This window comes from Bubalus kerabau, chromosome 1, assembly GCF_029407905.1.
Source record: "Bubalus kerabau isolate K-KA32 ecotype Philippines breed swamp buffalo chromosome 1, PCC_UOA_SB_1v2, whole genome shotgun sequence".
Classification (NCBI taxonomy): Eukaryota; Metazoa; Chordata; class Mammalia; order Artiodactyla; family Bovidae; genus Bubalus; species Bubalus kerabau.
Window position 1 is genome coordinate 45,748,580 of NC_073624.1, and position 13,587 is coordinate 45,762,166.

At 39.2% G+C, this 13,587-nt stretch overlaps 1 protein-coding gene across 3 annotated transcripts; it reads left to right on the top strand.

Annotated features, from left to right (window-relative positions):
- The first annotated feature begins 1,059 nt into the window (after positions 1-1,059).
- ALG10 (ALG10 alpha-1,2-glucosyltransferase) lies at positions 1,060-8,255 on the top strand. 3 transcript variants are annotated; one of them, XM_055573930.1, is made up of 3 exons: positions 1,060-1,403; positions 2,673-2,870; positions 4,761-4,931. In XM_055573930.1, exons 1-3 carry the CDS (start codon positions 1,221-1,223, stop codon positions 4,782-4,784), a joined length of 405 nt encoding a protein of 134 aa, XP_055429905.1. In that variant the 5' UTR covers positions 1,060-1,220; the 3' UTR covers positions 4,785-4,931. The 3 variants fall into 3 exon arrangements, with proteins under 3 accessions (XP_055429905.1, XP_055429886.1, XP_055429896.1); XM_055573911.1 differs by having other exon boundaries at positions 1,063-1,403; positions 4,538-8,255; XM_055573921.1 differs by having other exon boundaries at positions 1,241-1,377; positions 4,538-8,255.
- Positions 8,256-13,587: the final 5,332 nt, after the last annotated feature.

Consider the following 13,587-nt stretch of genomic DNA (forward strand, 5'->3'; position numbering starts at 1 on the left):
CCCTTGGACTGCAAGGAGATCCAACCAGTCCATTCTGAAGGAGATCAGCCCTGGGACTTCTTTGGAAGGAATGATGTTAAAGCTGAAACTCCAGTACTTTGGCCTCCTCATGCGAAGAGTTGACTCATTGGAAAAGACTCTGATGCTGGGAGGGATTGGGGGCAGGAGGAGAAGGGGACGACAGAGGATAAGATGGCTGGATGGCATCACTGACTCGATGGACGTGAGTCTGAGTGAACTCCGGGAGTTGGTGATGGACAGGGAGGCCTGGCGTGCTGCGATTCATGGGGTCGCAAAGAGTCGGACACGACTGAGCGACTGATCTGATCTGATCTGATCTGATATCACCCATTAAGATGCGCATGCTTGTTATTTGGTAAGAAAACATTACGCTTCCGCAGAGATGCTAACCATCAAACTTTCAGGCACAGAGACACTTTCGTTTGGACTAAAACGGCCCAATTTCTAAAACACTGTTTCCCCAACTCCCATAGCGTACTGCAATTTGCCTGAATGCACTGTGAATGCTGATATAAATTAATCCTTGTTCAGAGTATTCACATTTTGAAAAATTACTTAGTACTAAATTCGCTCAATAGTGAAGGCGCTCTTTGGACCTTCAAATTTTAAATGTGAACGTCTCCATCTTTCCTTTCACAACCAAAGCTCCTCCTCCCATCCTCCAAAGTTGACGAAAGCAAATGCCTTGGACCTGAACGTTTTAGTAATTCAGATCACTTGAGAGAAAACAAAAATAACCAGGGCGGGAGAAATGTACAAATTTTTAGTTTAGGGATTGCAAACATGGAGAAATGCCGCCTCCTGATGGTAAGAGGTGGAAACAGCAGGAAAAAGGCCAACAAAGACCTTCAGGAAAAGCAAATATTTTCATTTCAAACCACCAAACTGCTCAAGTCAGTGGCCCTCAGATTGCCGAAGTCGGCCTCTTCCGGCTGCTCTGACCACTCAGTGCGCCCTGTGCAACGTGATTGACAGAGTAAGAGTCCTGTCCGTTAGCTAAATTCGTCACTCAGGAAACAGTGAACCCGACCCTTCCGGAAGCTCCGCGTCCGCGCTCTCCCGGCATCCTTTGTCTTCCGGCTGTGCTCAGATCCCTTCGGCGAGTCCCGCTTTGCGCGCCCATTTCGATCCCGAGTGTGAAACTCGGCTTTGCGGACTTGAGACTTCTGCACAGATTTTCCGGGCCTAGGTTCTTGGCTATGGGGGCAGGAATGGCTCAGCTGGAGGGTTACTATTTCTCGGCTGCCTTGAGCTGTACCTTTTTAGTGTCCTGCCTCCTTTTTTCTGCTTTCAGCCGGGCCCTGCGAGAGCCCTACATGGACGAGATCTTCCACCTGCCGCAGGCGCAGCGCTACTGTGAGGGCCATTTCTCTCTCTCGCAGGTGGGGTCCCCAACCTGTCTGCACGCTCACACTGGCTAGAAAGGGAAGATCTGGCCCCAGCGCTAATTTCCCCAGTCTTTATCCTTAGCTCCCTTCACTCCAAACAGGAAAGGAACTGGGTAATTTTTTGTTCCTCTGAGATCTGTAAAATATTTGCTAAATGAGTGCATAAATGGCAGATTTGTCTCCTAGCTAGAAATCCTCGGGGAGATTAACTAATGGGGAACTAAGTTATTGCCCCTTTTTTTTTGACAACTAATGAAAGCTATCCTAGTTTTTCTTTGCCAGTTCCAGAATTAGAGGCGTTGGATTGCTCCTAGGAAATAAAAAAATTTCACATTCGGTCACCTGTTAAGCATCTCACTGTGTATTTTGAGAGTGGGATAGGAGGGGGCGGGGGGTAGCTTCAGCCACTAAGAAGTGACAAGTTATGTTAGTTCCACCCTTGATGTTTTTAACAACCTTCTGTAAACTGGATAAACTGTCAACCAGTGAAGTGTTTGAATATGCATTTGGAAATGGCAACCCAGGCTAGTATTTTCGCCTGGGAAGAAATCCCAAGGGCAGAGTAGCCTGCCAGGCTACTGTCTGTGGGGTCACAAATAGTCAGACAGGACTTAGTGCCTAAACAACAGCAGCAGCATATGCAGATATGGATATAAAAATCCTTTGGGAGAAGGCATTGTAGAGTATGGTTAAATATAGTTTATAGTTATAGAAAAAACTGGTTTTAAAACTTGGTACTACTGTTTACTATTCATGTGGCTTGGAAATTTTCTGAGTTTCTGATTACTCATCTGAAAATGATGGTAAAACAGTATCTATTATAGGGCTTGTTACAGGATTAAATAGAGGATTGGCTCAGTATATTGTAGCTGTCATTATGGATCCTGTGCTTTAATCTCTTTATTTTTCTCTCCATACCCATCAGAGTTCGAGCAGGTATTTCCAGGCTTTTTAAAACTGTAGCGTTTACAATTTAATCACCAAAAGACAGGCCCTCCAAAGAGTATGTCTTGGAAACTGAGTTTAAGTTGTTGACTACTGGTTGCTGATACTTTAACAGTCAGAAAGCAAATACCAAAGACAATAAGGAAGACTTCTTTAGAGGAAGTGTCTGATTTGCCCTGATGTTAAAAGGACTCATTTAACTGTCATAGGATAACTTCCCAGAGATGCCTGATTGTTAGTAAAGATGACATTTCTGTATCAGTCTTATCAGTATAATGTTTCTTGCTTTTGCTTCGTTGTTGACCTTTTGTTTTTAAGTGGGACCCCATGATTACTACATTACCTGGCTTATACCTGCTGTCAGTTGGAGTGGTCAAACCTGCCAGTTGGATCTTTGGATGGTCAGAACATGTTGTCTGCTCCATTGGAATGCTCCGATTTGTTAACCTTCTCTTCAGTGTTGGCAACTTCTATTTACTATACTTGCTTCTCCGCAAAGTGCAACCCAGACACAAGGTTTGTTTCCAGAATAATTTAAGTTTATGTACAGGCAGGTCCACAATTATGGTGAATTTATTTTATGAAATTTGGTGGGAAATGTTTTTAACAATATTTGTATATATTTTGTAAAGTTAAAGCAAGTCTTCTACCCCAGTTTTAGATGTTTGTGTTTAAATATTTGAAAAACTAATTTATTATAAAATATATAAATTTTCATGAATTAAGTCAGTTCAGTAAATATCTATTGAGCTTATTCTGTGTGTTAAGCACTGAGACTACAGAGGTAAGTGACACAGTCTTTTTCTTATAAAACTTATGTCTTCATTAGGGAGAACAGATGTTACCTGGGCAGTTTTTTATGATTTAAGAATGCAGACCCCAGAGGTGAATTACGTGGGTTTGAATTTTATCCACTTACTAATTGTGTTACTTTGGACAGGTTGCCCCTTAGTGACTCCATTTTTCATTTGTTAAATGGGGAAAATATAGACTCAACCTCACAGGACTATCCTGAAGCATAAAAGAGCTTAATAAATGGAAAGTGACTAAAATGTTCCCAGATGTAATAGTAAGGAATCAGTAAATATTAACTATAATAGTTTTAACTTAAATGATTTCAGTAGTGTAAATTGTGGGATAACAATAGCTGTAAAACACTACAAGAATACAGAGAAGGAGCAGAAGAGAACTTGTTGCAGCCTGACTGGGAAGGAAAGCTGTTGGTTGCATTGGGTAAGACGTCACACATCAGGAAGATCATACCTGATCTGAATCTTGATGACAGATAGGGCTGTAGAATAGGAATGAATTCTGACAGAAATAGCATAAGCATTGTAGAAAGACATGGAGCAACAAGATACAGGAAATTGCTATTTGTAACTATAAGATTACAAAGTACAGGGATGTGAGGCTATAGAAGTAGGTAGGAGAGAAGTCATGAATATCCTTTTTATGTCATGAAAAGTATTCTAAACTTTACCTAGTAGGTGAAGGACAGCCCTTAATTTTAATCAGTGGAATGGCATGATCTGGCTTGGTGATTTAGATTAACTGGAAGATAGAATTTAAGGAAATAAGAGTACTTTCAAATTCTGAAATAGATTATCAGGCCAAAAGAAGATGTTTAACTTTAGATGAGCCCCACCATTTTCAGGAAAATCCCTGTAATTTCATCACAGAATAGTAAGATCACTATGTGTGGTGGTATAAATGTTATATACGTATTTAAATTCTCTCTGGTGCAGAGTTTTGAGACTGCACTAGAAATTGGTGATGATGGCCAAGTGAATGCTTATGGAAGGCTCACTGAAATGGAACCACTTGCACTGTGTCCCATTCATCTCCATCTTCTCCATAGAATTGAGTTCATAGTCTTCACACAGTAACTCCTTAACTGTTTGTTGAATGATTCAGTCTAATAGGCAGTAGAAGCTTTGACACACATATGTATTGTTTTATTGGCTTCCAAATTGCTAGGTGTAACCAAAAAGTATCAGAAAGTTCCCTCATAAATATATACTGTATTTTTCCAAAGCCAGGAATAAGATTAATATTGAATAATTTTATTTATGAAGAACTCGGGCAGTTGTTGGTTTGTTTTTTTTTTCTTAGTAAATCTCTCCCTTAGTTCTGCAGAAATAGCCTATTGGTTTTATTGTGAACTGTGTTTTCTCTTTTCATAGGCTTCCTCGTGTATCCAGAGGATCTTGTCAACATTAACATTAGCAATATTTCCCACACTCTATTTTTTTAACTTCCTTTATTATACAGAAGCAGGATCCATGTTTTTTACCCTTTTTGCCTACTTGATGTGTCTTTATGGAAATCATAAAACTTCAGCCTTGCTTGGATTTTGTGGCTTCATGTTTCGTCAAACAAATATCATCTGGGCTATCTTCTGTGCAGGAAATGTCATTGCACAAAAGTTAACTGAAGCTTGGAAAACTGAGCTACAGAAGAAGAAAGAAGAGAGGCCTACCCCTATTAAAGGACCATTTTCAGAATTCAGGAAAATTCTTCAGTTTCTTTTGGCTTATTCCATGTCCTTTAAGAACTTGAGTATGCTTTTACTTTTGACTTGGCCCTACATTCTTCTCATGTTTCTATTCTGTGCTTTTGTGGCAGTTAATGGTGGAATTGTTATTGGTGACCGGAGTAGTCATGAAGCCTGTCTACACTTTCCTCAGCTGTTCTACTTTTTCTCTTTTACTCTCTTTTTTTCCTTTCCTCACCTGCTGTCTCTTAACAAAATCAGGGCTTTTCTTTGCTTAGTTTGGAAACGGAGAATTCAGTTTTTTGTGATAACTTTAGTATCCATATTTTTAGTTTGGAAATTTACTTATGCTCATAAATACCTGCTAGCAGATAATAGACACTATACATTCTATGTGTGGAAAAGAGTTTTTCAAAGATATGAAATTGTGAAATATTTGTTAGTTCCAGTCTATATATTTGCTGGTTGGAGTATTGCTGACTCATTAAAATCAAAGTCAATTTTCTGGAATTTAATGTTTTTCATATGTTTATTTACTGTTACAGTACCTCAAAAGCTGCTAGAGTTTCGTTACTTCATTTTACCCTATGTTATTTATAGGCTTAATATACCTCTGCCACCCACATCCAGACTTGTTTGTGAGCTGGGTTGCTATGCAATTGTGAACTTCCTAACCTTTTATATCTTTCTGAACAAGACTTTTCAATGGCCTAATAGTCAAGACATTCAAAGGTTCATGTGGTAATATCAGGGATATCTTGAACTCTAAAAATAGACTTATTTAGACTATTTCTATAATGAAAACTAAGTAGAAATTTTGGAATTTCTTTTAGACACTATGGTGATCCTCAGATCACATCAGATTTTTTGTTTTAACTATCTGAAGTATGTATTTTAAAATGCATATTTAAAATATGTATTTTAAATACACACACATATACCTATATATGTATGTGTGTATATATATATATGTTTATATATATGTATATATATAAACCTGAGAAAGTTAAATGGTAAAGAACTGAAGAAAATTTAAGACTTGCTCTATAAGCTTGAATAATAATGGGAAAAATAAAATTATGTATAGCTATCATATTTCTTTAACACTGTTTGCCACTCAAAAAGCTTAGAAGCTTTTTATATACAGGTTTAAGAAAACTGAGCATGCTTTATAGTACTAAAACTTATTTATTAATTCTCTTCAGAAAAATTAGCAAAGTCTTTAAAAATATTTGCAATTAGGTAATATTGTTGATTGAAAAGTTGTTTAACATTTTAGTAAATATAATTTTAATCATAAGTAAAATAGACTCACATAGATAAGTAAATGTTGTAAAATAGAGGCTCTTCTGTGTTTATCTAGGAATCAAGTTGTGGATTTTTGTTAAAAATCTAGAAATGATGATGTCCTTTCACTGTTCCTAATGTGAAGCATATGATGGCCAAAGATAAATTGTGTTGATGATAATACCTTTCAAATTGGGTTTTCTTTCTGAAATACGTTACTGTATTAGTTTCCTATGGTGACCATAACAGATTACCACTAATTTGGTGGCTTAAAAATCTTTCACAGATCTGGAGGCTAGATGCCTAAAATTAACATGTCACCAGTGTTAGCTGCTTTTGGAGGCTCCAAAAGAGAATCCATTCCATGCCTCTCTCTTGCTTTCTCCAGTCCATGGTGTTCCTTGGTTTATAGATGGATCACTCCAGTATCTGCCTCTGTCTTCACATGGCCTTCCTCTCTGTCTTCCTTCTCTTATAATGACAATTCTTTCTCTTTGGATTTAAAGCCCACCCTAATTCAGGATAATTGCATGTCTAGATCTTTAACTTAATTATATCTGCAAAGACTCTTTCCATATAAGGTCATATTTACAGGTTTCAAGTTCTAACTTTTTGTGGAGCATTTTTTAACCCATCAAAGTTACTAAAGGAGATTTTTCAATAAACTTCATAAGACTTGTAGGAAATAATTTCTTTGCTAAGATATTTTAAATAACATCTTTTCTGAGAGGTTAAAAACAAATGACTTGCAAAGTCACATAAAAACTAAACATAGCTGGTGTTTGATCCCAGTATCCCCCAAAAGTTAGAATTTAAAGGAAGTTTATAGATTATTTGATCTAGTCTTATTTTGTAGATTAGGTAACAAATGTTTGGGTATGATTTAGGGGGATTAATTTTGGATTCTGTGTCTACTATTTGGAGTACATTCATTTGAGTTGTCATTCCCTTACAGAGAAGTATTATTTGGATATGTTAACTTTGACATGTAAACTTAGAACTGTGAATAGAATTCATTTTTTAATCCAGTTTGGCATTTGTAAATTTTTCAACTGTGAACTGTTTTCAGTGTTGGATTATGGTTCTCTGGGTTTCAAATAAGGAGTGAATTTGGAAAATACTCTTTATTTGCAAATATAAAATTGTGCACAAGTACAAATTACAAGTGTAGCCCTGAGTAATAAATATAAAGTCTTATGTTGTACACACTCTTTGGGGCCAATTTGTATTCTATTCAGTGCTTACAAAGTAGATTGACTCTTTAGTTATAACAGACTGTGAGACAAATATTTTTACTGACACTTCTTTTTTTTCAAATTAGACAAGAAAGCACATTGAACAAATTATTATTTTATAATGGAGATATGAAGTCAAAATTCCCCCCAAAATATGTAATTTAGGGAAAACAAATTTCTTATCTGATGCCATCTGTGCAATGCTTTTATTTATTTTTTTTTTTAATTTTATTTTATTTTTAAACTTTACTTTTAGGCATATTTCTGAGACAAAAAACTTTTTTCCTCTAATATAGTCTGGCAATAATGGAGAAATTATTCCACCCCATCAGTTAAGGAAATCATTGTGCTCATTCATTTTTAAGGGGAGACTCCCCACTGTTTCAAGAGATCATTTGAAATGCTGTGAATTAAAAGGTATTCTAAAACATTGCTTTTAGGAACATTCTGAAGTTTTATGTATTTTGAATATTTTTCAAGTTACCAAAGAAATATATATATGTTTGACATTTTTTTAAAGACAAACTTAACTGGATTATTGATTAGAAAGTAATTCTTAGGGAGGTGATATGTATATAATTATGGATGAATTATTATGCATTATTATTTGGCAGAAACCAAGAAAACATTGTAAAGCAATTTTCTTCCAATTAAAGAATAAACTTTTTAAAAAGTTTTGGTAAGCTACAGAGCCTTTGGGACCTTGCAGTTATTGTTATTAAAGTCTATAAGTGGGATTATTTTAAAGAGTATCATAAAAAGATTTGGTTCATAAGTTTTTTATGTCCAGTAATACATCTTTTGAACTTTTTCTACCTTATATGAAATTCTATAGACACAGTGTATTATTTTTATATATCGTTAATAAAGTGCCAATGTCCTGTGTTTCCTCACATATTATTTAAATTTTCTTTTAGTGAATACCTAGAAATCTTTTATAATGCATCTCTGTATTTAAATTATTTGGAAACATTGATATACTTATTCCTGAGTTTAAGCATACCATGTCATTTCAGCAAGAGAAATTATATTAGCTTTCTGGTCTCTTCTTATTAAAGTTATTTCAGGAATGTGCTTAGCCTGTCATCAGTTCAGTTCAGTCGCTCAGTCATGTCCAACTCTGTGACCCCATGAATCAAGCACGCCAGGCCTCCCTGTCCATCACCAATTCCTGGCGTTCACCCAAACTCATGTGCATCAAATTGGTGATGACATGGGGCCATCTCATCCTCTGTCGTCCCCTTCTCCTCCTGCCCCCAATCCCTCCCAGCATCAGGGTCTTTTCCAATGAGTCAACTCTTTGCATGAGGTGGGCAAGGTATTGGAGTTTCAGCTTCAGCATCAGTCCTTCCAATGAACACCCAGGACTGATCTCCTTTAGAATGGACTGATTGGATCTCCTTGCGGTCCAAGGGGCTGTCAAGAGTCTTCTCCAACACCACAGTTCAAAAGCATCAATTCTTCGGCGCTCAGCTTTCGTCACAGTCCAACTCTCACATCCATACATGACCACTGGGAAAACTACAGCCTTGACTAGATGGACCTTTGTTGGCAAAGTAATGTCTCTGCTTTTTAACATGTTATCTAGGTTGGTCATAACTTTCCTTCCAAGGAGTAAACGTCTTTTAATTTCATGGCTGCAATCACCATCTGCAGTGATTTTGGAGCCCCAAAAGAATAAAGTCTGACACTGTTTCCACTGTTTCCCCATCTATTTCCCATGAAGTGATGGGACCAGATGCCATGATCTTCGTTTTCTGAATATTGAGCTTTAAGCCAACTTTTTCACTCTCCTCTTTCACTTTCATCAAGACGCTTTCTAGTTCTTCACTTTCTGCCATAAGGGTGGTGTCATCTGCATATCTAAGGTTATTGATATTTCTTCTGGCAATCTTGATTCCAGCTTGTGCTTCATCCAGCCCAGCGTTTCTCATGGTGTACTCTGCATATAGGTTAAATAAGCAGGGTGACAATAGACAGCCTTGACATACTCCTTTTCCTATTTGGAACCAGTCTGTTGTTCCATGTCCAGTTCTAACTGTTGCTTCCTGACCTGCATATAGGTTTCTCAAGAGGCAGGTCAGGTGGTCTGGTATTCCCATCTCTTTCAGAATTTTCCACAGTTTATTGTGATCCATACAGTCAAAAGCTTTGCCATAGTCAATAAAGCAGAAATAGATGTTTTTCTGGAACTCTCTTGCTTTTTCGATGATCCAGTAGGTGTTGGCAATTTGATCTCCGGTTCCTCTGCCTTTTCTAAAACCAACTTGAACATCTGGAAGTTCACAGTTCACGTACTACTGAAGCCTGGCTTGGAGAATTTTGAGCATTATTTTACTACTGTGTGAAAGTGAAGTCGCTCAGTCATGTCCAACTCTTTGCAACCCCATGGACTATAGCCTACCAGGTTCCTCCGTCCATGGGATTTTCCAGGCAAGAATACTGGAGTGGGTTGCCATTTCTTTCTCCAGGAGATCTTCCTGACCCAGAGATTGAACCCAGGTCTCCCGCATTGTAGGCAGAGACTTTGCCGCCTGAGCTACCAGGGAAGTGTGTGAGATGAGTGCAATTGTGTGGTAGTTTGAGCATTCTTTGGCATTGCCTTTCTTTGGGATTGGAATGAAAACGGACCTTTTCCAGTCCTGTGGCCACTGCTGAGTTTTCCAAATTTGCTGGCTTATTGAGTGCAGCACTTTCACAGCATCATCTTTCAGGATTTGAAAGAGCTCAACTGGAATTCCATCACCTCCACTAGCTTTGTTCGTAGTGGTGCTTTCTAAGACCCACTTGACTTCACATTCCAGGATGCCTGGCTCTAGGTGAATGATCACACCATCGTGATTATCTGGGTCATGAAGATCTTTTTTGTACAGTTCTGTGTATTCTTGCCACCTCTTCTTAATATCTTCTGCTTCTGTTAGGTCCATGCCATTTCTGTCCTTTATTGAGCCCATCTTTGCATGAAATGTTCCCTTGGTGTCTCTAATTTTCAAGAAGAAATCTCTAGTCTTTCCCATTCTGTTGTTTTCCTCTATTTCTTTGCATTGATCGCTGAGGAAGGCTTTCTTATCTCTCCTTGCTATTCTTTGCAACTGTGCATTCAGATGCTTATATCTTTCCTTTTCTCCTTTGCTTTTCGCTTCTCTTCTTTTCACAGCTATTTGTGAGGCTTCCTCAGACAGCCATTTTGCTTTTTTGCATTTCTTTTCCATGGGGATGGTCTTGATCCCTGTCTCCTGTACAATGTCACGAACCTCAGTCCATAACTCATCAGGCACTCCATCTATCAAATCCAGTCCCTTAAATCTATTTCTCACTTCCACTGTATAATCATAAGGCATTTGATTTAGGTCATACCTGAATGGTCTAGTGGATTTCCCTACTTTCTTCAATTTAACTCTGAATTTGGCAATAAGGAGTTCATGACCTGAGCCACAGTCAGCTCCCGGTCTTGTTTTTGCTGACTGTATAGCCTGTCATAAAGTACCTTAATAAAAGTGACTTAATTGATTTCTAATAAGTAGCTTAATGTAGTGTATTTCAGTTTTAATTTAAGCGACACTGGGCTTGACATTTTTTTTTTCTTTATAATTGTCTGAAAACCAGGAAAGTAGAAGAAAAGAAATACTCAATTTTTATTTGTACCTTCTAAATAGTGAACTGTTATTTTAGACTTACTTTGCAGTAAAATATTTCTATAAAGAAATAAATTCAAGTTCATTCGGTTAGAGAACATTTATTATTTTTAAAATAATTAGAATTTCATTAAAAACACAAAAAGCATCATGCAAATAATACAAAAAAGTTTTTTTATGGTAATTTAAATACTATTTAGGAAGCATGGACTAGAAGAAGCATTTAACATGAGAGTTAGGAATTCTGTATTTGCTTGTGGTTTTGGAATCAATAAGGCAGGTTTTTTAGTCTTTGGTCCTCCCTTCAAATGAGAATAGCATTTATCTTAAGTCAGTGCCTGGCATCTGTGTAGCCCCTTATTTCAAAAATAATTCAGTCCCTGACACATATCCATAAATTTCATGAATATGTCACAAAATAAACATTGTGTGAATGTACGCTGAATGAAATTTTTTAGTATGGAATGAAATGAATATCCTAGAAGTGTGATATGTAACCATAAGCTAACTTCAGGAAATAAATCACATAGCTGAAAATGAGACCTTCTAATCCTTTTTGCCTAAGTTTCCTAGTTTTATTTTTTTTATTTTGTGTTTAATATATGTATTTAGTTGAAAATATGTGTTGCTTTTATAATAGTATGTGATTTCAAAACTATCAGTGTGTATTTAAAATAAGAGAAGTAACTATCAACTGTTGAATTATAATAGAATTCTTGATTGTTACAAAACTTTCAAGGGAAGAGACTTCAACAATTATGAATATTTTATGTTGTTTTAGTTAAACTGTATTTACTACTTTAGAGATTACTGTTATTTAGGGTACTGTTTGGGACTTCCCTGGTGGCTCAGCTGGTAAAGAATCCCACCTGCAAAGCAGGGGACCCTGGTTCAATTCCTAGGTTGGGAAGTTCCCCTGAAGAAGGGCATGGCAACCCACTCCAATATTCTTGCCTGGAGAATCCCTATGGGCAGAAGAGTCAAACAAATCAAATTCTCTCTAGTTGTGTTGTGCCTGGGGGGTCCTCTCTAGTTGTGGCGTGGGAAATCCTGTCTAGTTGCAGTATGCAGGGAAGGGGGGGCTCCTCTCTAGTTGCAGTTTGTCAGCTCATCTCTATTTGTGGTTGGGGGGCTCCTCTCTAGTTGTGGTGTGCCGGAGAAGGGGAAGGCTTCTCTCTAGTTGTGGTGTGCAGGGGCCTTCTTTCTACATGCGATGTCTGGGTGGGCTTTTCTTTAGTTGCAGTGTGTGGGCTCCTCCATAGATGTGTCAGGGGGCTCCTCTTGAGTTACAGTGGGGTGGCTCCTCTCCAGTAATGATGTGCAGGTGGCTACTGTCTAATTGTGTCTGGGGCTCTAGTTGTGGCAGTTGTTCAACTCTCTAGATGTGACGGTTGGGCTCCTCTCTAGATGTGATGTGCTGGGGTGCTCCTCTCTACTTGCGCTGTGCCTGGGGAGTCCTCTAGTTGTGGTATGGGAAATCCTGTCTAGTTGCAGGATTCGGGGGGGGGGGTGGTCCTCTCTAGCTGCAGTTTGTTGACTCATCTCTATTTATGGTTGGGGGGCTCCTCTCTAGTACTGGTGGGGGGCCTCCTTTCTACATGCTGTATCCACTTGGGCTTTTCACTAGTTGCGGTGTGCAGGCTCCTCTCAAGTTGCTGCAGGGAACTTGGGGTTCCTCTCGAGTTCTGGAGGGAGGCTCAGGTTCCTCTCGAGTTATGGCAGGGAACTTGGGCTTCCTCTCGAATTGCAGTGGGGCCTCATCTCGAGTTGTGGTGGGGCAGCTCCTATCTAGTGCTACGTGAAAGGTGGCTCCTGTCTGGTTGCAATGTGCGGGTGGCTACTCTAGCTGCGGCGTGGGGCTCCTCTCTAGTTGTGGTGGAGTTCAACTCTAGTGTGGGCTCCTCTCTAGCTGTGGTGTGCAGGCTCCTTTCTAGTTGTAGTGTGCGGGGGGCACCACTAGAGTTGCGGGGGAGTGCTCCTCTTGAATTGTGGTGGGAAGGTTCATCTCTGGTAGCGATGTGCAGGGGCACTGTTTTCCAGTTGCGATGTATGGGAGGCTACTCTCTAATTGTGGCTGGGGGCTTCCTCTTTAGTTGTGGCGTGTGGGGCTCTTCTCTACTTGCTGCAGGGGGCTTCTGCCTAATTGTGATGTGCAGGTATGCTCCTCTCTAGTGGCAGTGTTCAGGGGGCTACTCTCCAGTTGTATCTTGGGGTCTACTCTCTAGTTGTGGAGAGGTTGTGCCTCTCTAGTTGTGGAGGGTTCCACTCGAGTTGCAGCAGCGGGCTTGTCTCTGTTTGCAGTGAAGGGGATCCTCCCTAGGTCCGAGATCCAGGCAGCTCCCCTCTAGTTGTGGCAGGGGGACACTGCCCAGTTCTACAGTTGTGCTCATTTCTCGTTTGGTGTGGGGTTTCTCTCAAGTTGCAGTAGAGGGCTCCACACGAGTTGCAGAAGGGGACTCAGGGCTCCTCTTGAGTTGCGGTGGTGCCTCCTCTAGGCGAGGCAGCGTGGGGGCAGGTGGGTCTCAACGTGGGGGATCCTCTCTACTTTTGGCGCTGGGGCTCCTCTCTAGTTTTCATGGGGT

Bases quoted from the DNA above. Each gene is read 5' to 3' on its own strand.
- ALG10 (XM_055573911.1), top strand. From the start codon at position 1,221: ATGGGGGCAGGAATGGCTCAGCTGGAGGGTTACTATTTCTCGGCTGCC. The intron at 1,404-2,672 runs GTGGGGTCCCCA...TTTGTTTTTAAG, and splicing joins GCCATTTCTCTCTCTCGCAG to TGGGACCCCATGATTACTAC. The intron at 2,871-4,537 runs GTTTGTTTCCAG...CTCTTTTCATAG, and splicing joins AAGTGCAACCCAGACACAAG to GCTTCCTCGTGTATCCAGAG.